The 21,953-nt window shown below is 39.8% G+C and overlaps 1 protein-coding gene across 3 annotated transcripts in view; it reads left to right on the top strand.

The window, feature by feature from the left end:
* Positions 1-21,953, top strand: part of Zbtb20 (zinc finger and BTB domain containing 20) — a 274,572-nt gene that overhangs the window by 217,324 nt on the left and 35,295 nt on the right. For 2 of the 3 annotated variants that reach the window (XM_013028589.1, XM_013028590.1), the window contains exons 3-4: positions 5,517-5,617; positions 14,736-14,923. Coding sequence is in view for 1 of the 3 variants with exons in the window: in XM_013028588.1 (XP_012884042.1) it covers positions 14,348-14,358; positions 14,736-14,923 (199 nt within the window). In the remaining 2 variants the exon portion in view is untranslated. Of the gene's footprint in view, positions 1-5,516; positions 5,618-14,194; positions 14,359-14,735; positions 14,924-21,953 lie in introns of all 3 variants that reach the window. The other variant, XM_013028588.1, reaches the window with a different exon arrangement.

Genomic DNA, 21,953 nt, shown 5'->3' with positions numbered 1-21,953 from the left:
CTGCTTTCAACATGAGCTCACTGAGTCCCACTTTTCCTCAGCCATACAATGGGTAAAATAATACAGCATGGCTAGGAGGATAAAGAATGCATTTATACATAGGTTCCTGATAAAAATTTAGATGTCCAATCCAGTGGTGCCATCATTAGTTACTGTTAACATTTTATAATGTTCAATTGTGAAAAATGCCTTCTTGTTTTCAAATGATTTAGTGTGGTTTCTAAGGAATGGGAAAGGCCCTTCTGAAATAAGACTTCTACAGAAAGTTGCCTACAGTGACATGGGCAGTAGGTTATATAATAACTCTGCTGACTAGGGACTTTCAAGAAAGAGCTACAGAGACATCAACAGTGCACCAGGCTGAAGAGAGTTGACCCTCAGTCTGTTCTGCCTCTTGCCAGCTAGGTCCCCAGAGCTGATTTTTTTATTACAGTGTTGATGTCATAGGAAGAGAGACCAACTGGATTTCCAGATTCTGGATAGTATTTGTGACACAAGAGCCCCTCAAAATTATCTTTTGACCTAAAAACTGAGTATACTGAATATAGAAGTATTAGCAGGGAATACATATGAAACCCCATAAAGTCATTTCCACTATGTCTTCTTTAGCATATAGCCAAACTTTAAGCAATAAAACAGGACACACCTGCAGTATCTCTGTTTAATAGAGCCTCGAGGAAAACAAGAAGATGGGTATAGATGACTAGTTCCAAAAACTGGAAGTAAGATCATAACAGCAAGACATGAGAGTGAGAGAAATGAGTTTAAGAACAGAAAAGTAATGGCCCTATTTAATTATAAAATGCACAGTTAAGGGAGGGGAGTATAATTGTGGAGATGGAAGAGAAGGAAGGTTCGGGGAAAAACAAAGGAGGAGGCAACAGTGCTTGATAAGAAATGTACTCATTACCTTGTTCATGGAATTGTAACCCCTCTGTACAGTATTTTCACAATAAAAAACATTTAAAAAATAAAATGCACAGTTAAAACAAATACTAGGTATATTAAAAATGTACACTTGTCTAATCACATGAAGGAGCTCTATGATATCAGATCAGTTTTCTCTGCAACATACTAGACATATTGACCAGTGATTTCCTTTACATTTTCAATGTACTTGCTGGTGGAAAAAAGAAAGAGAAGTTCAGTCTGGTGAAATGTTAATAGTCTCTAACCCTATAGTGGGTTAGAAAGAACACTAAAGATCACTGGAACTCAGTCTGCTATTTTAAGGTCATGGTCCTTAATAAATGTTTCAATGCATAACACAACTCTACTATCCAGGCCAAAAGGAGTTTGATTAGTGTTGATTTCCCTCTGGTAAGTCATATTGAGTCAAGTGCTCACCTGGAAAAGAAAGAGGAAGTCCTGTCATACTACGGGCTAACAGTTAAGAGGGAGCTTTTCTAGCCAAGGAAAAATGACTAAGAACAATCTGCTTTCCTCCGTGAAACAAGCTCTGTTCTTATCTGGGCTCTTTGGTGGGCTTTTTATCTTTGGGTGAGAGAAAATGATTACATTAAGGATTGAGAAGAGTTCAAACCATGTTTCTTCCATCATGAAGAGAACAAGGCAAGAAACTAAGAACAGAATCAGGGTGGACACCTGTATAATTTGACATATAAGATAGGAAAATAAGTGGAAATCTAGAGCATGAATACTGGGCAAAGCTAGCTGGAAAAAGCAAAGTGATTATGTAGCAAGATTGCCAGTCATCTGTTTCTATAAAATAATGAATCTAATCATGGAATTACTGCAGCATGTTTTCATCAAAAGCTACAGCTCAGCTTTCAACTTTCCCAAAATGTGAGAGACTTCATTCTGAAGTTCAGCCTAAGTTTCTCACTCCTGTTGATAGTGTTAGGAGAATTTATTTTCTTGATTTTTCAATATACCTTTGTTGTTGTTGTTTATATTATTAATAAAATGATAGGTACTCATTTGGTATGGTTGAGGCAAATAAGTAAAACAAGGCTGTTGTTGTTATTTTAATTTTTGGAGCACAATATTTTTACTCCTAACTTTTTACTCTCCCTGGTCTGGCCACTATTGACAGTCTGATGGGCCTGTTGACGCTAAGCAAGCACTGATTTAAAGCTTTGTAACCTTTCACATCTGTTTATCTGTTTTCCTTGCTCATCAACTAGCAAGGACAGTGGCAAGTAGTTCCCCTCATCTCTTATCCAAAAAAAAGAAAAGAAAGAAAGCACTGGAGTAGATGTTTTTAAGATCTTTTTGATTCATCCTCAGTTCCCATGACTCTTAGTAAGAGTCTTGATTCCTTTCAATTCAGTTCAGTAGACATCAGCAGCTGAGCACAGATTGCACATTACACAGAGTGCTGAAGATGCAAATAGAGAGATGTCTTCTGGCCCGCCCATCATAAGGTGACGTGGCTAATACCACGCCTCTAACAAAAGGCAAATTAATAAGAGAAAAACATTAGAAATTTATGTGCTCACAGAAGACTTTGAAATAACAACCCAAAGATGTCCATTTTTATGTTTAAGTTCGATGAAGCATGGACAACTAGGAAGAAATATGATTGGACAAAAAGATATGACCTAATGATCATAGGCTAAGTAGGGAAACCCAGCAAGGCCTGTCTGTTCAGATTCTTGTTGGCCTGCCTGTGAAGTATTCCTTCCACCTGGCTATAGACAAGGACCCTTTCTCTGAAACGGTGGTCTTCTGATCTACTATCAGACAAGGTAGGTCAGAAAATTTCCTTATGGCCAGCTCGAAGATAGGAAGGCAGGGAGATATGAGAAAACTAGTTTCAAGCGTGACAGCTTGCTTTTGGGGAAGGGGATTCTAGTTTCTATCTCCTGCTTTGTGGAAAGGAATGTCTAGTTTCTAAAGCTTGTATTGGGCAAGAGAAAGAGACAGAAGACAGGAGAGGAGAGTATCAGAGAGAAGCTTTGGCTCTCACGCTGTCTCTGAGCTCTTCACTCTGGGGGTAGTATTCTCTGAGTTCCACTTTACACCAAGTAAAGTTTTATCTCTCTATTCAAGGCCCTTATGGAAGAAGAAGACAAATTATACAGTTATTAGCAATATACCAAGGTAGTAATGAAAAGTGCTTAAGGATTTAAGGACACTTCCCTTTAGGAAATGCTTTCTAAATGAGGTAGCATTTACCTGGTTTATAAACAAGATATATGTAGACATTGGGTAATGGAAGAAAAAATGCCATGCACATGGGTGAGAAGAGTGGGACTTTGCTAGAATGTAGAATGGACTGTAGGGAGAAGAGCAGGAAAATAGATTAGGGCTTCAATCCAGTCACCTTGAATGCCAAACCCAGAAGCCTTGATTTAATACAACATGCGAAGGGGATTTGAAGAAAGGAAGAATATGGTTAGGTTGGTACTTTAGATATTTGGTGCAATGTTGGTGTGAAGGATAATGAGAAACTAGAACATTAGATGGCAAAGAGATCAGTATATGTCAAATGTAGAAACCAAATAAAGTCAAAAAACACAGCCACTTTGTGAAGGCTAAAATTTGTTTGTGCCTTTAATTAAGTAGCACTATCGTACAATACTGTGAAATTTATGTATTCACTTAATATCAATAAAAAATTATTTTAAAAAACACAGCCAGAGTAAAAGCCAGGTGATTGGCAAATGATTGGATACAGGTTGGCAGGTATGAGGAATTAAAGATAAGTCCTTAGTCATATACCAAGCAACTAGATAAAGAAGGAACCAACAAGCCAGGCACCAGTGGCTCACACCTGTAATCCTAGCTACTCAGGAGGCTGAGATCTGAGGATCACAATTCAAATCCAGCCCAGGCAGGAAAGTCTGTGAGACTTTTATCTCCAATAAACCACTAGGAAACCAGAAGTGGCACTGTGGCTCAAGCAGTAGAGCGCTAGCCTTGAACTGAAGAGCTGAGGGATAGCGCCCAAGCCCAGAGTTTAAGCCCCATGACCGACAAAAAAAAAAAAAAAAGAAGGAACCAACAGAAGAAATAGAAAGTCTAGAGGACTGATTTTGAGGGAAAGGCAATAAACTTTGTTTTAAATTTTTGGAGCTAGAAGAACCCGGTAATATTTGATGGAAATGTAAGCTTCTTGAAGTTGGAGAACTGAATTATTCATCTTTCCCAGGTGCCTAATAGATGCTGCATGAACACTGAATGGACAAATGAATGACTATATCAGTAACTAGCTGCCATGTAGAATTGGGATTTGGAACTCTGAAAATAAATACAAACTAAAGATAGAAATGTGGATACTTTCTACTAAGAAGTGCTTGTGGAGGTCATGGAGAATGGGGTCTAAACAAAACTTGATGGGGGGAAAGTATTCAGGAATGTTACAGGGAAGAAAGCAACCAGTGGAAGCAGAAGAACAGAGAGCAAACTCGGAGGAAAGTTAGGATAATTCAGTGTTTTAGGGCAAATGGAGAACAAAGAGTTACTGGGGCCTACTATGACAAAAAGTCAGGGCCTGGAAAAAAAACACCCAGGAGTTAGAGGCTCTTAGACAAATAACTATCATTTCTACAGCCCCAGGCTAAACTCCTGAGGTTTGGAAGATATGAAAGGAAATGGAGACTTTGCATTGGAGAATAGAGAGAAGTCAGGAGCTTAGGGCCAGGTAGTTTAGTATTTTTAGAATAGGTAAAAGTGATCAAGAAAGAGAAGGAGACAGAAGGCATCAAAAATACCAAAACTGTGATACATATGTATACACAGTAGAATGAGATTCAGACTTTGAAAGGAAAGAAAGCCTGTCATTGACCACAAGAGAGATGAATCTGAACTATGCTCCATTAAATGAAACAACCCAGACCTAGAAAGACAAATACAATGTAACTTATATATGGAATCCAAAAAAGTTAAACTCAGAGAAGCAGAAAGGCAAATCATAATTACCAGAAACTGTGGACATGTTAGCCAAAGGATACAAAAGTTTAGTTAGACAGGAAAAATAAGTTAAGAGATCTTTGTTGTATGTAAGTGATGATAACAATCTATCATATACTGAAGTATATGAGTATATAGATTAGATTTTAACTATTTTTAAGACAAAAAGATAAATTTCGGATGCAATACATATACTAATTTAGCCATTCCACATTGTATGCATAGCTCAAAACATGCTGTACGCCACAAATATGTAGAATTTGGTCACCAATATATAAATAATAAATAATAATTGGAACAACATCAGAAGCAGCATTTGTGACAAAACTGAAAGACACTGTTCCCACTCACCTTAACTGACACACCTTTATTTCCAAATCAGAGCCACAAAAATAAGCTGGAAGGTGTGAGTGCTATTTATCTCAGAGCCCACAGGCAGCCAGGCAGAAAGTCTGAAAATGGAGTCTGAATGACATCTTCTCCATTTTCCCTTTCATGCTTTACCACTTTCTGGGGCAAAGATGCAAAAACCAGCCTCACCACCAAGTACTATCGTTGAATTATTGTCAATATAAATGACCACCATCATCATCGCCTACTCATTTAACAACCTTGTATTTGTTGTTGGTTTGTGCTAGATGCGGCTGCTCTCTGTCCCCTGCCCCAATGAACATCTGCACTAGGCCCAAGCCTTGGACTGATTTACCTGAAGAGTGACACCATTTGTTTGGAAACTACTGTGAGTATGTTATGCCAATGAAGACTTCTTAGTTCACGTTGCATAATTAAATACAAACACACTTGTGAAAAGCAGATCAAATTTTAGGTGTCGGATGCAGCAAAGGAACCCAGCTCAGTCCTGATATGCCCATGGTGTTTTTCAACTTCCAGAATGGAGTGAATGCCCTGGGCATTTACTGGCCTAGTCGCTCTGCTAAGCCAGTCTGAACACACTTGGAAGAATTGTGACTGTTCTTGGTTATCTATGCCACTTTCCCAAGCTATTTTCTCCACGTGTCTGCTGCATATCACTGTTGTATCCCACTGTAGTGAATGTCATGGTAGCTTGTCATTTCCTGATCAGATCTGTGGGCTAACTTTGCTTACCTTTGTCTACCTCTGTCTGAGCTGCATCCCAATCCAGTTATCTCCTTGCTAACCTAGGCTCCTTTTACATATCTCCTAGCCAACATAGAAGCTCAGCTGTGCTCTCTGGGTATGTGGTTCTATGTAGTTTTTTTTTCTTTTCATGTAAAGCATTTATACAGAAATACAGCCCTTGGGAAGAAATGTGCAAAAATGAGTTGGGGTAGGACATGTAACACTCATGAGAAAAAAATGGTAAGCGGGGCACCATTCGCTGACTCACGACCTTAATTCTAGCTACTTAGGAGGCTGAGATATGAGGATTGCAATTTGAAGTCAGCCTGGGCAGGAAAGTCCATGAAACTCTGACCTCCAATTAAGCACCAGAACAGCTGGAAGTAGAGCTGTGACTCAAGTGGTAGAGTGCTAGCCTCAAATATAAAAGCTAAAAGACAGTGCATAGGTCCGGAGTTCAAGCCCCAAGTTTGACATGCACACACACACACAAAAAAAGTGATATAAAGGATTCACTAATCATCACTAAAACAGACAAGTATATGTTCTTTTTCCTCTAGAAAAGTAGAACATATTTAGAAACTATACTTGCAAAACACCTTAATTATACATTTTTTAATGAACATGTATTGTAATTGTTGTAGTCACAAGTTTTCCTAATATGGTGTGAGGCAGGTCATGGATGGTGTGTTAAAGACATCTCTGTGAGTGGAAAATTCTAAACCTGGGAGACTAGCATCCCTCTTGGGCTTCAGGTAGGATTGTCACATTCATAACTGTGGTTTTTTAGCCATTCTGGCATAAATTGAACCCAAAAAGATGAAGCCAGAATTCTGTTTTTGTGTCACTTTTTACCTGTAATGCTTCTAGTCTCCTGGATTATAATTAATGGGGTTGATGCTTAGGTGACAGACACCTACCTGGCCAAGATAGTAGTGGGAGCTGCCAGTGCTCTGCAGTCTGAATGGGATGAAAGGGAACTAGAGAGGGGAGCGAAGATTCAAAACAGAGGTCCATACCCACACAAGGAACTTATTCACACAGCATCATGTTATTTACTCACGTGATTTGCATTATTCCTAAGGAGTCCCTTAGAAATGATCACACCCGAGCATTTCTCTTCTTCATCTGAGAATAACTATGCTGGTGCAAGTGGCCCCACCATACTAGGATACAAACTGGTTCCGAGCTTCTGAATCCTCTGAAAGGAGAGAAGCCCATACCACTCCTACTTTTCTGTGTTGCAAAGAATCCAGATCCAGACCTACAAATCAAAAGCTGATGTTCCTTGACAATTTCCACAGCCCTTGTTTCAGCCACGGGAAATATTTTGTCTTCTCGTGGGCCCTAGGGAGTGAACAGATGGAGTTAAAAATCCTTGCAGCCTCTGCTCTCCTGAAAGTCAACTTCCTTACGTGCAGAAGAGAAATAATACTAAGACCTCTTTTCTCTATAAAGAGGGGGAAATATTAAAATATGAACTGTTTGCCAAAGTATGTCCTTCCTGTGGCTTGACAAGGCTCTGGGTCCAGTCTCAAAGCTTGGGGTACGTGGAAGAGAAGTATGAGATTTTAGCACACTACCTGCAAGATCACACAGTTTGTTGTCATCACTATAGGAGGTATACATAGCATCTGGCACAGTAGGGATGAATACATGTATCAATCATCTAAAATTTACAGGGCATTCACTATGTGTCAGCCACTGTTCTTCGCTAAGGATACAGTAGATTTTATTTTCTTGAAGACAAAAATGGACACATGAAGGCTAAAAATTACTCATCTTATCTTATTTTGTTCTTTTCCTCAAAAAGTGTATTTGAGAAGAAAGAGTGAAAGGAAAGGAAAGGAAAAGGAATTTAAAAAAAAGGAAAGGTGAAGAATAGATACATTAAATGAATCTTCTTAATACCCTTACTCCAACACCAGGCCATTTTCTGCTCTGATGAGCAATCCAGGTGAGTTCTCAGTACTACACAGTGTGGGCTCTCACATGACCAACTGATCAGCAAGAGATGTGAGAGCGGGAGGAAAAAGTAGTTAGGCTACTTATTAGTTCAAATCCCCTTCTGATTGGACGAAGATCGCCCTGCCCTTTCTTTGTCCCTTCAGTTTAAGTGTTTGAAAGCTGAAATTAAAAGAGCTCTAAGATTTCCAGTCCCAAGTGCTTCACTACCTCGTCAAGGTCCCTTAGGCTCATCTACACCTCAGTGTACCATCCTTTCCTGAACCTCTCTTCAGTTCAAACCTTTATGTATGCCAACTGTTTCTTGACTGGTACAGTGAGGGACAAATACACTATCAAGCATTCTAAATCAGCCCTGCCATGAAAGGTTTAAAAAAAAAAAAGGAGAGAATAAAAAGGTTTAATCATGAAAACATTTTAAATTGATGTGATATTAGGCCAAGTCATGAAAAGAGAAATTGTAAGAAAGCATGATAAGCAAGAGCACTGCAGGTTGTTCAATGAATAGCCATCGTGTTCTGACTTGATGGGCGTCTATAGGCCAAGCGCTGCCTGCTTGACCCTCAACTTCAAGGAGCTCTTGGTATAGCCACAGCAATGACAAGCATGTCAATAGAAAGGAGGTGTTAGAAGGAAAATGCAGTGAGATCAGAGTATTAAAGAGATTGCTTATTCTAACAGTCTTTCTACCTTTGCTACAATAACAATCCACTTGCCCTTGCCCCAAATCTAGATACTAAAAAGGTTTACTTAGATAAAGGCAACGTCATATTATATAGCTAATGGGATGAAAACCACACAAGAAGCATTCTGAAAGGAGCTACCATTACTGAGTGCTGACTGTGTACCAGGCCCTGTGTGCTACTGGTCACAAAGCTCATCTCGTTTCTTCCTCACGACAGTCCTAGAGGATAGGTATCAGTGTTCCCCTTTGGCAGGTGAAGCTCAGGGATGCAAAATAATCTTCCTATGACACACAGCCAGGTAGTGAAGCTGAGTTCGTGTGCTTTACCCTCATTGGGGAGTTTGTCACCACCTCCCCTTCTCCTTCCAGGACAATACATAGTGCCAAGCAAGGTAGGAAAATGGTTACGTTTCCAGAAAGGCTGGGGAGGCATCACTGATCTAAATTATCCGGAGCCAATGACTGAGTAATTATTTATCAAAAAGATGTTCTGAGTAATTCTTTCCTATCTAACCAAGTTGATAAGTAGAAGGCATGTTAATGTGCAGAAGGCAGGAGCCCAGTGAAGGGAGAAAATTGGGAGAAGGAGATAGAAGAGAGCACTCTCCTTTCAACAGACCCTGGAGACTGATAAGAGCTCACACGGATAAAATATTTATTTTTCCATATGTTGCAGAAAGCACTGCCATTACTGTATGTGTGCAATATGTGCAAACAAGTGTGAAATATATACATCAAATGCTGCCGATCTAGTTAATTTCCATGCATTTCACATGCTTAATACCTACCATCTCCTCCATATGTTTTAATGCATATTTCTTTCCACATACAATATGGTCTGGTTAGGAAAGAGCCAACGTCTCCACAGCCTTGTTCACTGCTATGTTTCAGCCCAAAACTTGTTGTCAGGGCCAGCACAGACAGAGTTAAAAACCAGAAGGTTCTGCTGGCTAACTCAGCTGCCAGTCACCTTAAAATGCCTTTCCAGTTCTTGAAGCAGCCTTTCTCTCATAACAGAAATGTTCGCAGTGGGGAGATGAAAATGTTTTTGTTCTCTTTGGACAATTGGGAGATGTTCGGTCAGAGTGTCAGAACTGACCGTTGAAAAGCCAGTGCCTGCGGTCACACTTTTTATTTTTATTTTTTGAATGCAGAGCTCCACCAGTGTGGCGGGAGGTAGTGCACAGTGATTGGTCTGTTTCTCACTGGAAGTGTTCAGGGTACACCCAGTTTTGCTTTGCATATATTTACGAAACATCTGCCCTTTTCTTGTTAAGTCCTTCCCCCTCACCAGCTCCATTTCCCCTTTTCCCTGATTTCTTTCTTTGTTGTTGTTGGCTTATCTAACTTTTTTTGGGGGGGTGGGGGGGGTGGGAAGGAGCAGCTTTCATTTTCTGGTTGAGGGGTGACTTCATTAGCGTATATAATTTTAAACAGAGTGAAAGAAAAGAGAAAGAGAGAAAGAAAAGAGAGAGAGAGAGAGAAAGGGGTGAGAGGGAGCTGAAAAGAGACTGAGAGGCCAGAAAGAGCTTGGCAAACCAACCTTTGGCATGGTGACCAGGAGGAAGGCTCTGGTAGGAGTTTGCCTTGGAAACACTGCCTGGAGTCTGCTGCCCTCTGAAGGCTCCAGTGAATACTGCAGGGCCACGGAGGCTCAAAGAGGCTTGTCCTCGGATGAGCCATGTTGATAGAATTCCTTTTAGACAGCCGAAAAGGTATTTTTGATTAGTAACAACAAAGCTTGATCTTTCTTCTTACTAAAAATATATGCTGCCAAACAAGGGGAGGGGGTGGTCATGGAACAGCACCTGTGTATGTCAGACACACCAGTGCTGCTTTAGTGGTTCTCAACTCCAGCAAAAAAAAAAAAAAAAAAGGAGGAGTCTGAAAGGACCATGAGAGAGGTTGAGACAGGAAATGAATTGCTTTGGAAGACAGTAAGCAATTTCGTCTGTGCAGTTCGGAATCAGCCCAGTGGTAAAAATGGTAAGCAAAGCAGTTTAAGAAAATGGGGATTGAGCCAAAAGGGTTGGTTTTCAGTATATCCTATTTGTTGAGATGGTGGCAATGCCTCTGCACACTTGGTCTCCAACGGTGGCCCTTGTGGAAGCAAAGGAGCAGGGGCAAGATGTAGAAGGATACAGTCCAAGGCAGGAAGCTAAGACACTGATAAGAACAACAGTACAACCTCTTTGTTTTCCTTTGCCTCTTTAAAAAAAAAAAGGTTTCAATCCCTTCCCATCTTCTTACCATACTTACTTTCCATTTTCATGTAGGTATGCTATATTATGACTCTTTGCCACTCCTCTCTCCCACCATTCCTCTTCCCATTCATCTACTCCCCCCAACCCCTTCAGCCAAGATACATTTTAGCTTCCTGGTATTCATTTTGTTAAAAACTGTGTTAATTACTCAGAGAGGTTACACCATGGAATAACACTCCCTGTGTGCACTGGACTTTAGTCAGTTTGATCATAACAATACAGTTTCTGTGATGTTAAAATCAAAGGACATTGGTGGTTTTGCCATGGACTTATGCTTAAGAATGTCCTTCATTTCCAAACCCCACATCTGAAACTAGTGCAGGCCTTGTCTAGAAGCATTATAGTTAAACTTTTTTTCCCCTTCTGGATGATATTTCTCATTGGTGGGTTTTGACTCACTATGTACACGAATTATGAAGACTAGCCTAGTTCTACTCTGTAAAATGGTACTGCTCATAGTAAATGACTTTCATGAATTCAAAGAAAAAACAGCCAGTCTAGGTAGATTTCTGTTTTATAATATGTTTTTTATTGTAAAAATGCTGTACAGAGGGGTTACAGTTACATGAGAAATGAGTACATTTCCTGCCGAGCATTGTTACCTCCTCCTTTGTTTTTCCCCTACCCAGTCTAGGTAGATTTCAAAGTATAGGAGACAAGAACTTAACTGGAGTTGAAACAATGACTACTCACAGCTCCATTTCATGTCACTAACTCACAGTTCTTAAATGACAGCTTTGTGTATGTTTCTGCTTCACAGTATAGACTAGACAGTAAATTCTGGGAGAACAGGAACCAGGTTTATTTAATTCCTTAACTCATTCTGGCACATCATAGGCACATAGTAAATATTTGTAAAATGAATATATGAATAAGTGAATGATGAAAGGGAAGGAAGAGGGAAAGAATGGATGAACACAGGAAATATAAAAATAACTAAAACGTTTCCTTATCCTTAGAGTGGTTACTATCTTAGAAATGGAATAAGCACATAAATAACGGTTACTGAAATAAAGTTTAGTGAATAAAATGAGATTACTAAAAAGTAATGGAGGATTTCAGGGAAAGAGATGAGGAGAAGAAATACTATCAAATATGGAGGTATCAAGACAACTATAGGATGGAGACAGGATTTAGTAAATAGAAAGGGTAAGTTTGATTTCCACGGGCAGCTATAAGAATAGGGTGTTCAATAACAAGGTGGTATACAACTGTAATTCCAGCATTTGAGAGACTAAGGAAGGAAGGTTATGAGTTCCAAGCAGCCTAGGATATACAGGCAAAACTCTTATCCCAATAAAACAAAGTATATTCAAAGTAAGAAAGATAACCTGAGTAAAGGTATAGAGTCGTATATGTAGATCAGGACTTTCTAGGGTTAGTCAAGAATTTTGAGAGTCCTGTATGGCCAATATACAGAACAAACATAATAAGCTAGAGCACAGAAGGAACCGACCTTGAGCATCAGGCCAATGTGGTCATCTCAGATTTAACAATGCAAAGAAGCAAGACTAGAAGAATCACAGAGGCTTGTGTGCTAGTTAGATAATGGTCTTTCGGATAAAAAAGATGTTAAATAATTCCATGAAATTGGAAAGGAATCACAGACGTGGAAAATAGAAGACAGGAAGAAAACAGAACTGCCAGGACTCAATGTTTAACTGGCTTGAAGGCAGAGAAAGCCTGAGATTTCCTCCCAGCCACAGATGCAGAGATGGAAATGGGGATCCTGGAGGAAGCACAGGTCTTCACAGCAAAGGGGAGCTGGACTTCGGAGACTTTGATCTTGAATACTTTCTTAAATGAAAACCCAGAATATCTTATCTCTGGGCATCCAGGAAGATACTCCAGGTTTGGGGGCTAATTCTGTAGTCACTCATTCAGCTATGTAGTTTGCTGTTTCTCTTATATTTCAGAAAAAAGATGTCTGAAAGTTTCTCTTCTATTCTAATCTTTACCATGCTATTTCTGCCTTCTGCCCTCTGAAGAAACAGATTTGATTTCACAACCTGTTGGACCAAACACACAACATACTAATCATAACACCATATTCTGCGAGGGCAGACTTAACTACCCGGTACAACAAATTATAGAACGAAATATTCTGTATAACGCGTCCAATGCCATGCTCATAGAAACAAGAGAAGCATGGAAACAAATCTACTTACAACAAATTATGTACCACACATAATCTCCTCTCAAAAATATGCTTTCTCTGCTTACTCTCCACATAGTGAGCTAGAAAGACACAAAGTCAAGAACTAGTCTCTCATTTTCACTGAGGTCTAATGTATACATATTGTAAGCCCTCTTATTAATTACCATTATAAGCATATTCACCCCTGTTTGGGGTTAACAGCCTTCACCTTGGGTCATCCACAAGCCAGGCCTGCCCATTCCCATCCAAACTGCGTGTACTCCCAGTCAGCAACATGCTGCTACTATATAGGCCCATGCTATCTGGATACCCATTCCCAGTCACATGCTATTTCTAGTGTCCAGTTGAAAGATGCCCCATCCTGGCTATATGCCCGATATAGGATGTTTTTCCCTGGCTACAAGCCAGCTATAGAATGTCCTGCCCTGACTGTCTGATATCTCTTGTGTCCAGCTGTGACTACAAAGATTTCCTGCTCCCAGTCCCTTTGCATGCCTTCAGTCTCCTTAATGCCATACGACTACCACCCCTGCCTGAGAGCAGTTTGCTACTCTCTATTCCGAAAGAGATAGCCTGTCAGCTTTGGCTGACAATATATGCTTCTTTCTGCTACATAACTGTGTGTCCGTGCGGTTTTCTAGGTTGGTGCTTACAACCATCAGTTGTATTGTTCTGGAGAGAGAAGCCCTGGTTGACTTAAACAGCTGAATTAATCCTATTCCTGAACCTATAGCTGAACTTCCTAGTCTTAGCCCTAAATAACAGTTCCATTCTAATTCCTTCCACTCACCTCTTCCCCTCCTGCTGAAGGAACACACCATCACCCTCCTGAACTCCAGAAAGGACAACATTAAAACACAAAGGAATTTTAAGCAGAAGCAGAGTAGAGTGGGATCACCCTCTTGAACAAGTAGGACTTCAGCGGTTCAGATCACTTTTCACTTGACCTTCCGCCATTACCTGCTCTCATCCGTACAGTTTTTACAAGTTTAGATTGTGATTTGAAGTTACGTATTGATTTGAAAAAAGAAAAAACAAAATGTTAACAGCAAGGAAGTTGAATGTTCCATAATGTGTTCCGGGAAATGAAACTTAAAGCTGGAAGGAACTGCTAAGGCCTAATCTGAGACCTTTATTTTACAGATAAGGAAACTGAAGCCCAGAGAGGTGAAGTGAGGTGCCCAAGGCTACACAGCAAGTTAGAGGCACAGCTAGTACCATAGCTCAAGTCTCCTGACTCCCAGTCCAGTGCTCCTCCCATTACTCCACGGGTCCTGTCTCTAAGCTTCCTGACAAATGCTAGAACGGTAAACCTCCACTAGTATTTTTCCAGACCATGTTAAAACTCTAAAGGGGGTGGGAGGGAGGATGCTTTCTTGGATAATGTCAGCCATACGTAGCTCAAGCTGTCTAAAGTTCTGGGACAGGGTCTTTTTATACAGCCAACAGAGTCCAAATGTGGTGCTGTTTGCTTGGCCCATATGCTTTCATGTGTTCCCAGTTAGGCCATTACTGGAGGGGAAAAAAAACAAGAATCAGCTTGTTTTAAAACAAGGGACATACTGGACTCCCTCCCATCCCCCTTCAGAAAAAAAAAAAATCAAGTTATCTTTAACAGATTCTAAAAATGCCTTTTCCCAAATATGCAGTCAGTTCCTTCAAAGGGCCCTTTGTTTATTTTCAGGAAGAAACCCAAGACAGCTGAAAACCAGAAGGCATCTGAGGAGAATGAGATTACTCAGCCGGGTGGATCCAGCGCCAAGCCGGGCCTTCCCTGCCTGAACTTTGAAGCTGTTTTGTCTCCAGACCCAGCCCTCATCCACTCAACACATTCACTGACAAACTCTCACGCTCACACCGGGTCATCTGATTGTGAGTACACCAGGAAGGTGATGGTGTCTTCGCAGTGCTTAGAGTAGTAGTGCTTCTCCCCTGGGGCCTGGCTGTTTTACATTCAGAGCAAGCTGCTTCCATTTGGTCTTCTAAAGTAGCCAAAAGCACCGTGCCACCATTTTGATTCAGCCATTTTATATGTTCAAAGCGAGATTAGATTTAAAAGGCAGGTAACCAGCCATTTGGCTCCAAAAGGCTGATTAATTACAAGAGCCATGTTTTCTTTCATAATTTTTCACTCAGAAAAAGAAGTCACATTGCTGCTTTCTAATTATTCTTCCTCCAAATAAAGGCACTTTCCACCACTATTAAATGAAACAACCAAGTATGGACCTCAGGCCAGTTAGACATAAGGAAACATCCATTTTGAAATTACATAACACAAGTCAGATCTGTATTAGTTATTGGAGTCTCATGTAGCTTGGCTGAATTTCTGTCTTTCCAGTTTTTAATTTATTTTGAAGTGGTTAAAGGATAGCATAAATTTACAGAAGAAAAGAGAATGGCTTCCAAGAATTCAAAAGCCACCCAGACATCACATAGCCAATAAGAAGTCAGGTTAAAAATATTTTTTAATTAAAAAAACTGCCTGAGGGCTAAATTTGGAAATGGGCAGCTTAATGAGATCGTCACTACTGAAATCACTGCTTTGCTGTTTATTTTTGCTGTCTCCTCACAAATCTGGAAGTCACTTCCTCCATTCTATTTTAAGAAAGTTGATAAATCATGTTAGGAGATTTTTTTTTTCTTTCTGAAGGTAACCTGATACCTCAGAAACACATGTGTTGACAGCACCATTCTGAAAGACAATTCCTTTTAGTTTTAAGACACCCAACAACTTCTGAGCTGATCTCCACACAGGATGTCTGGGAACTAGCACAAAGCTGGCATGTTCTTCAGAATAAGTAAGAAAAGACCAAGAAAGTTGTATTTCACAAAAAATCATACCACGTTTCTACTTGCAGAGACAAAGGTTATTCATTAGGAAGTGAAGTTCGAAACCTCTTTTTGTTATTTTTTAAGATTCTGGGAAGGGGGCTGGAGGTGACTGGATCTAGGAGATTCCATCCACTACTGCTTCATCCAAGTCGTCTTTATCTGAAAAGATGAGACATAGGGGCAGGCAGGGTGTGAAGAGAACTTTTTCTACAGATGCCGGGACAGAGACTACACTCTAACTGTCATGAGAAAAGGGAAAGCAAAACAAGTAAATCCAAATCTCTACAGTCTGTGTGATTTGAACAAAGTTGCAGCTTTCACAGAGACATACAGGGGTCAGAAGCAGGGATTGTGTTCTCTAGTCTGTCAGCATAGTCACACCCTTAGACTTCCTTGACTGGCCGTCTCCTGCCTAATAGTAATTACAGGAAGAATTGGAAAATAGCATGGCATCAGGCCTACAGACATATGCACATGGTGCCTACATAGCGGGAAGGTGGCCTGTGTCTGTGATGAAGGGGCTGGAGCTTTTGCATGCAGATCTTCATGGGTTGGCTTTCTGCCATGCCTGACGGGGTAGGTTACACAGTATGGCCTTCACCCAGAAATCTCCTGTTACAGCAAAATGAATATTGCTGGATAGAAAAAAGCATTGAGTTTCCTATAATCGTACTTTACTATGAGCATCCTCCGGCCAGGCCTTACAAGTCTTACTAGCACACACAGTTGGAAGAACAGTGGGAGGATGCTGGAACCATAGACTCAGAAGAAGCCAGCAGAGCAGACCTCCATAGGGTGTCTGAATGCAGTTGGAAGGAGAAAGAATGGGAGGAGAAACCTAATCTCCAGCTGTTTAGAAAGTCATTTTGATTTTGCCATTAAGATGTGTAATTCTTTTCTGCTCCAACCTGTTGTTTAAATTGATTTTACATTTCTCTAAACGTATTTGGATCGTAGTTTGTCCTGATTTGAGCCTACACTTAGAAGAAAATTGTTTTTAGGAAAGATTCACAGAAATCTGTCCATTTGGAGATTGCTTGAGAGAAGACAGGAAAGAAGTTTATTTTAAGCTGTTAAAAATTTTGGATGCTCTTCTTGCATTCAAGAAGGTTTTTTTTTTTAACTTTTAAATGTCATTCTTACCATAGATTAATTTAAAAGCTTAATTTCTTTAAGGTAAAATATTCTGTTACTATTTAGAACTAACAGATTTGGGGCATTTAAAAATAGTGCCCTTGACTTGTTAGTCTCTTTAGCTTCAGGAACATTCCACCCCGTGTGTGTTGCCTGACTTTCACAAGTGCCTGAATTTTTATGGCACCTTTTTATTTGTCATGTATTTAGCAAAATTATTCTTAGTCATGCTTTAATGCCCATTTTCTGTCAGTCAGCGTGATTCTTCCCCATTTACAGATGAGAAAACTGAGAAAAATGGCAGCCAGTTAGATGAATGAATGACTTGTCCACCGTTAAACTCCATTAGGTACTGAGGTGTATTTATAAGTTTGCTCTCATTGTGAGCAGCCAAGCTTCTCTGTGCAAAGAGATGGCATTCCTGGCTATTTATAGTGATGTTAGAAATGTGTAACTACTCATATTGGTGAATGGATCGTAAAACACACACTGGATAAATCATCCCCACAAAAAGAGAAGTCATCTCTGCTATGAACCAGCAAGGTTGTGCAAGCCACAGTGCTTTTGCATAGGAAGAACTCAGGCCAAGCTTCAGAGCAAAGACCTTAAATTCTCAGTCAGCTACTTAATCTGCTGAGCCACTTCGAATTTGGCAAAAACATCCCAGTAGTATTCAAAACAAGAACGAATAGAGTTGAGCTATGCATTCTTTTCCAAGGCAATGCTGTTAACACTGAAATGTGTGCGACTTTGCAGTATACCCACTAACACAATTTCAGCAATATTCCCCCCCATTACCTCCTAGCTTGTCACCTCTACATCATTTTTCAAAACGTAATGGCAAACAAATTCAGATGATGATAATGGCAGGCATTAAGAGGAGTATGGGAAGGCAAAGGGTAGAAACCCCTAGGTGTTTGACAGAGCAGTTAACCACTGAACAGGCTGAGCACGTGCTGAGCCAAACCCTCCCTTCAAACGCTTAAGCAGGACTAAACCAAGTCAGTAGAGCAGACAAAGCTCTCCATATGAAAAACCTTTCTTGACAACTATCAAGCTGTAGCACATCACAGTCATATTCATGTGATAGACACCACCAGAACTTGTACTTGCATATTTCTTCCATTTCTTTTATTCCCCCCAATATGGCTCCATTTGAAGGGAGCTTCTCCCTCTGGCTACTCCTTTCATCCTTAGCTGTCGATCCACCTAATCAGATACCTTTTCTTTGGGTGGAAGCAGATAATGTGTGGTTACTTACCTTCCCATGTTTTAGGCTGGACTCAGACTGTCTCGTTTTTGTGTGTGTGTGCCAAGATGCATTTACACATTAACAGTTTTTATTTATTTTTAATTTAACCTTTACACATTACCAAACTGTTGTGTGGGTGGGTTTAAGTTTAGCCTGATTCTGTTGGGAGCTGAACGCTCTCGAGGAGACTGTGGGCTCTTCCTTTTCCTCTCTCTTTTTTTTTCCAATCCACCTTCTTTGACCTCTTCTCCTCTCCCTCCCACCCATCAACTCCTCCCTTCGCCCATCCAAGTCCCTGTGATTAAAATTTTTAGTACACTTGGCTCATTTTGAAGTTTTAAGCAATTTTTGAGAGAACAAAACAAAGAGGATTTTTTTATGGCAAACTTCATTAATGCCACATTAAGGCTGACATTTTAATTACCCCCAAGTCAGGAAATGCAAAGTTCAGGTTCCCACAGCAACAGAAACTGGCCTCTTGAGTGTGGCATCACAGCAGATTCTTTCATTCTCTGATTACACAACACCGGTCGTGGGGACATTGTTTTTCTCCACGTATATGGAAAGGAGCAGAGCTATAATCCTTTGTTTCGTTCCTGTAACTACAGTTGAGGATATGGGTCTTTAGCTTCCCTCCCCAAACCATCTATACGTATTACCCTGAAACGGAAGACTGTTATAGCCCTGCATGTGCACACGGACAGAATTAAAGTTGCTGTGGGAACATTAACTCTGATTTCCGGACTTCCGTGCCAGTCACATTTAAACCATAATGTTGTAATTTTTGGCATGTAATAAATGTGCATTTCATGTACACAGACAGAAAGAAGCATAAAATGTATTTTAAAGAGCAATTAATTACTAACTTTGTGATTAAAAAACATTTGGTGCATGTTCCTTCCCATTTAGCATCAGCTGCTGGTCTTAGCCAGGCCTAATAGATGACATACTGTGTCTCCTCCTGGATCTCAGATGTACTTACTGTATGTTCCTGTTCTTCTAGATAATTAATTCCCTTAGTAAAAGCTGTAGGGGGAAAACAAAATGGAAGGAATATGCAAGCATGTAAATAGGGTAAAGGACATTTTGAAGGAAGTGATTCATTTCTGCAAATAAACCTCTTAGTCCCTGATAAAGAGCCAGAAATCTGCTAAGTGGGTGTAGACAAAGGTTTCTGGACACCTTAGAGCATCTGGTCCAGGGCCATAAGAACAACTTGAGAGCAGATTTCCCCCACTAATTCCACGCATGCCCAGTATAGGAGTGATTTCACTCTGTGATAACTTTTTGAGGCTTCAGGCTTAAAGTTCTTTTACTAGGCAACATCTCTTTAGTTTATATTCCAAGTGCAAAGGATAAATTGTAGGAAAATTAGGTGAGAGGTAGGCTTTACTAGTGAACCTCTTCTTTAGAGAGTAATATTTATTTCTTCCTTTACATTTCAAGCTGATGGTCCAATTTGTATGAGAGAAGGAAGTGTCTCAAAATAACAATTTGAACAGGTTTGAGAGTGAAAGGAATTAGCAATACTCTATGGCACAACATTTTGCAAAGAATGTACTGTATTCAAAACTGGATGAGATTGAAATTTTACTTAAAGGTTAGAGCTTAAACTCCCAAGCTAGGCCTTTTGAGGGACCACTCAATGAAGATCCCCATTGTATTTGCTCATTCTCTGCTGTCATGCATTCCTTTTTGCTCAGTTTGGTTGCATATGGTATTTAACCTTTAAGAAAGAAACTTCAGTTTTGCAAGGCTCTGATTTGCTTTTACTTGGGCTGTCTCTATGTGTGAATGTATGTCTGTATGAGTGAAAACTGCTCAAGCAAGTTTGAAGGTCTCTTTGGCAAATTTGACTGCTTGTTCAGAAGTTTCCAATCGGAAAGCTGATTCAGTGTAAAACCTTCCAAAAACTTCCTGAGGCACCTGTTCACATGAAAAGATTGCATTTCTGTTGGAGGTGCTCAGAAGGCAGTGTTTATAACTGAAGAGCTCTGTTTGGTGTGCCAAAAAATGAAAAACATTTTGGCCCCAAAAAACTTCCATAAATGTTCAAAATGTATAATCAAACAAAAGCTTCATTTGGATTCAAATGCGTGTATCTCAGCAGATGTGTCTAAACTAACTGGAATCCCACAGGAGCAGCTGAACTGGATTTTGGTATGTCTTGATAACGAAAAGAGTTATTCTTAGACTTTGGAAGGACAAAAATGGTCCATCTGTGAAGGACCGTAATAGAGACATAGCAAAAACAGCATCCTCTGAAAGAGTTTATTTATGGAATTTAGGACAAGTTGGACCATCCTGAAAACATTTTGGGGTCACACTAATTTGCAAAAGAAATGTAGCCAAAATGGAATGGACTAACAAATACAGAGGGTTATTATCCTATGGCTTTAGATGATTAATTTTCTAGTTAAGTTCGATATCAGTTCAGCAGCAAATAGAGCATCTTTGGTGTAAGTAGGTACTCTTGTTGCCTCCTAAGTATTTCACATTCCTGACTCATCTGAGCCCTGTAAGGAATCATGTGTTTATCTTCTCATTGCTAATAGTTTCAACTGATTTTCCATCATGCCATTAACTAAGTAAACCTCTTAGCTGTTAAGTGTGGATTTCATTTTGTTAAAAGATAGTCTCCATCTTTAAATACCTTTCTGGCTCTGAATTAGTTGATATACAATCTCTTTGGAATTATTTTTATTACCTTTTATATCCTCTGATTGGAGATTTTTAGTGCTTTATCCAGAGGTACATTAGAATGCTAGTTGACTTTTTTTGTTCTAATTTTCTAGAGGTTTTACTTAATGTATTTAGGGACACACTTTTTAAAACAATTTTAATCTACCTCTTCTTTTAGAACTAGTCCTTTTTTTTCTTTTTTCTTTTCTTTTTTTTTTTGTTGGTTGTGAGGGCTGAACTCTGGGCCTGCGCGCTGTCCCTCAGTTCTTCAGCTCAAGGCTAGTGCTCTACCACTAGAGCCACAGCGACACTTCTGGCTTTTACTGCTTATATGGTGCTGAGGAATTGAACCCAGGGCCTCATGCATGAAATTTAAGCACTCTACCACTGAGCCAACTTCCCTGTCCTTAGAACTGGTCCTTTTTTTATATAACTTACTCTTTTTTATATAACTTATTTTTCTCTACAACACAACCTAACTGGCCCTTCCCTGGTCACTTGTGCAGTAATTTCTGGTGTTCATTCTTAATTATGCATGTAATCATTTACTTAGCTATTAGTTTAGTCCTTGATGAAATATTATAAACCCCTGCTTCTGCACCAAGACCTGTTGCAGCAGAAACAGCTCCCCAGAAAAAAAAATATGAGAAAGAAATAGGCAAATGTGAAGTAGAGAAAGGGAAGGACTGAAATTCTGTGAAAAAGGGGCAGAAGCACAAAATAACATGGAGTTTTCAGAAAACAGAGTAATTCAAGTATAATACTGAGATCTTACACTTTGCCTCATTTTAATCACAGACAAGCTCTACTTGGGTAACATTGCCTGTTATTACAATTCAGTTGTGTTGAAAGGCTTGTCCATTTCAAAGATATTTGTTTCCATATAAATAATAGAGCAAAATCCCCAATTATTTATACATAGAACAAAAAATGCCCTTCCCTTCACACCGTCATAAAAGAAAATATTCTAGGTGATGATTTGTTGATCAACACATCTCAAAA

This window comes from Dipodomys ordii, unplaced genomic scaffold (assembly GCF_000151885.1).
Source record: "Dipodomys ordii isolate 6190 unplaced genomic scaffold, Dord_2.0 Scaffold111, whole genome shotgun sequence".
NCBI classification, from domain to species: domain Eukaryota; kingdom Metazoa; phylum Chordata; class Mammalia; order Rodentia; family Heteromyidae; genus Dipodomys; species Dipodomys ordii.
The sequence above is the reverse complement of the archived record's forward strand: the minus strand, read 5'-3'. Positions and strand labels throughout refer to the sequence as shown.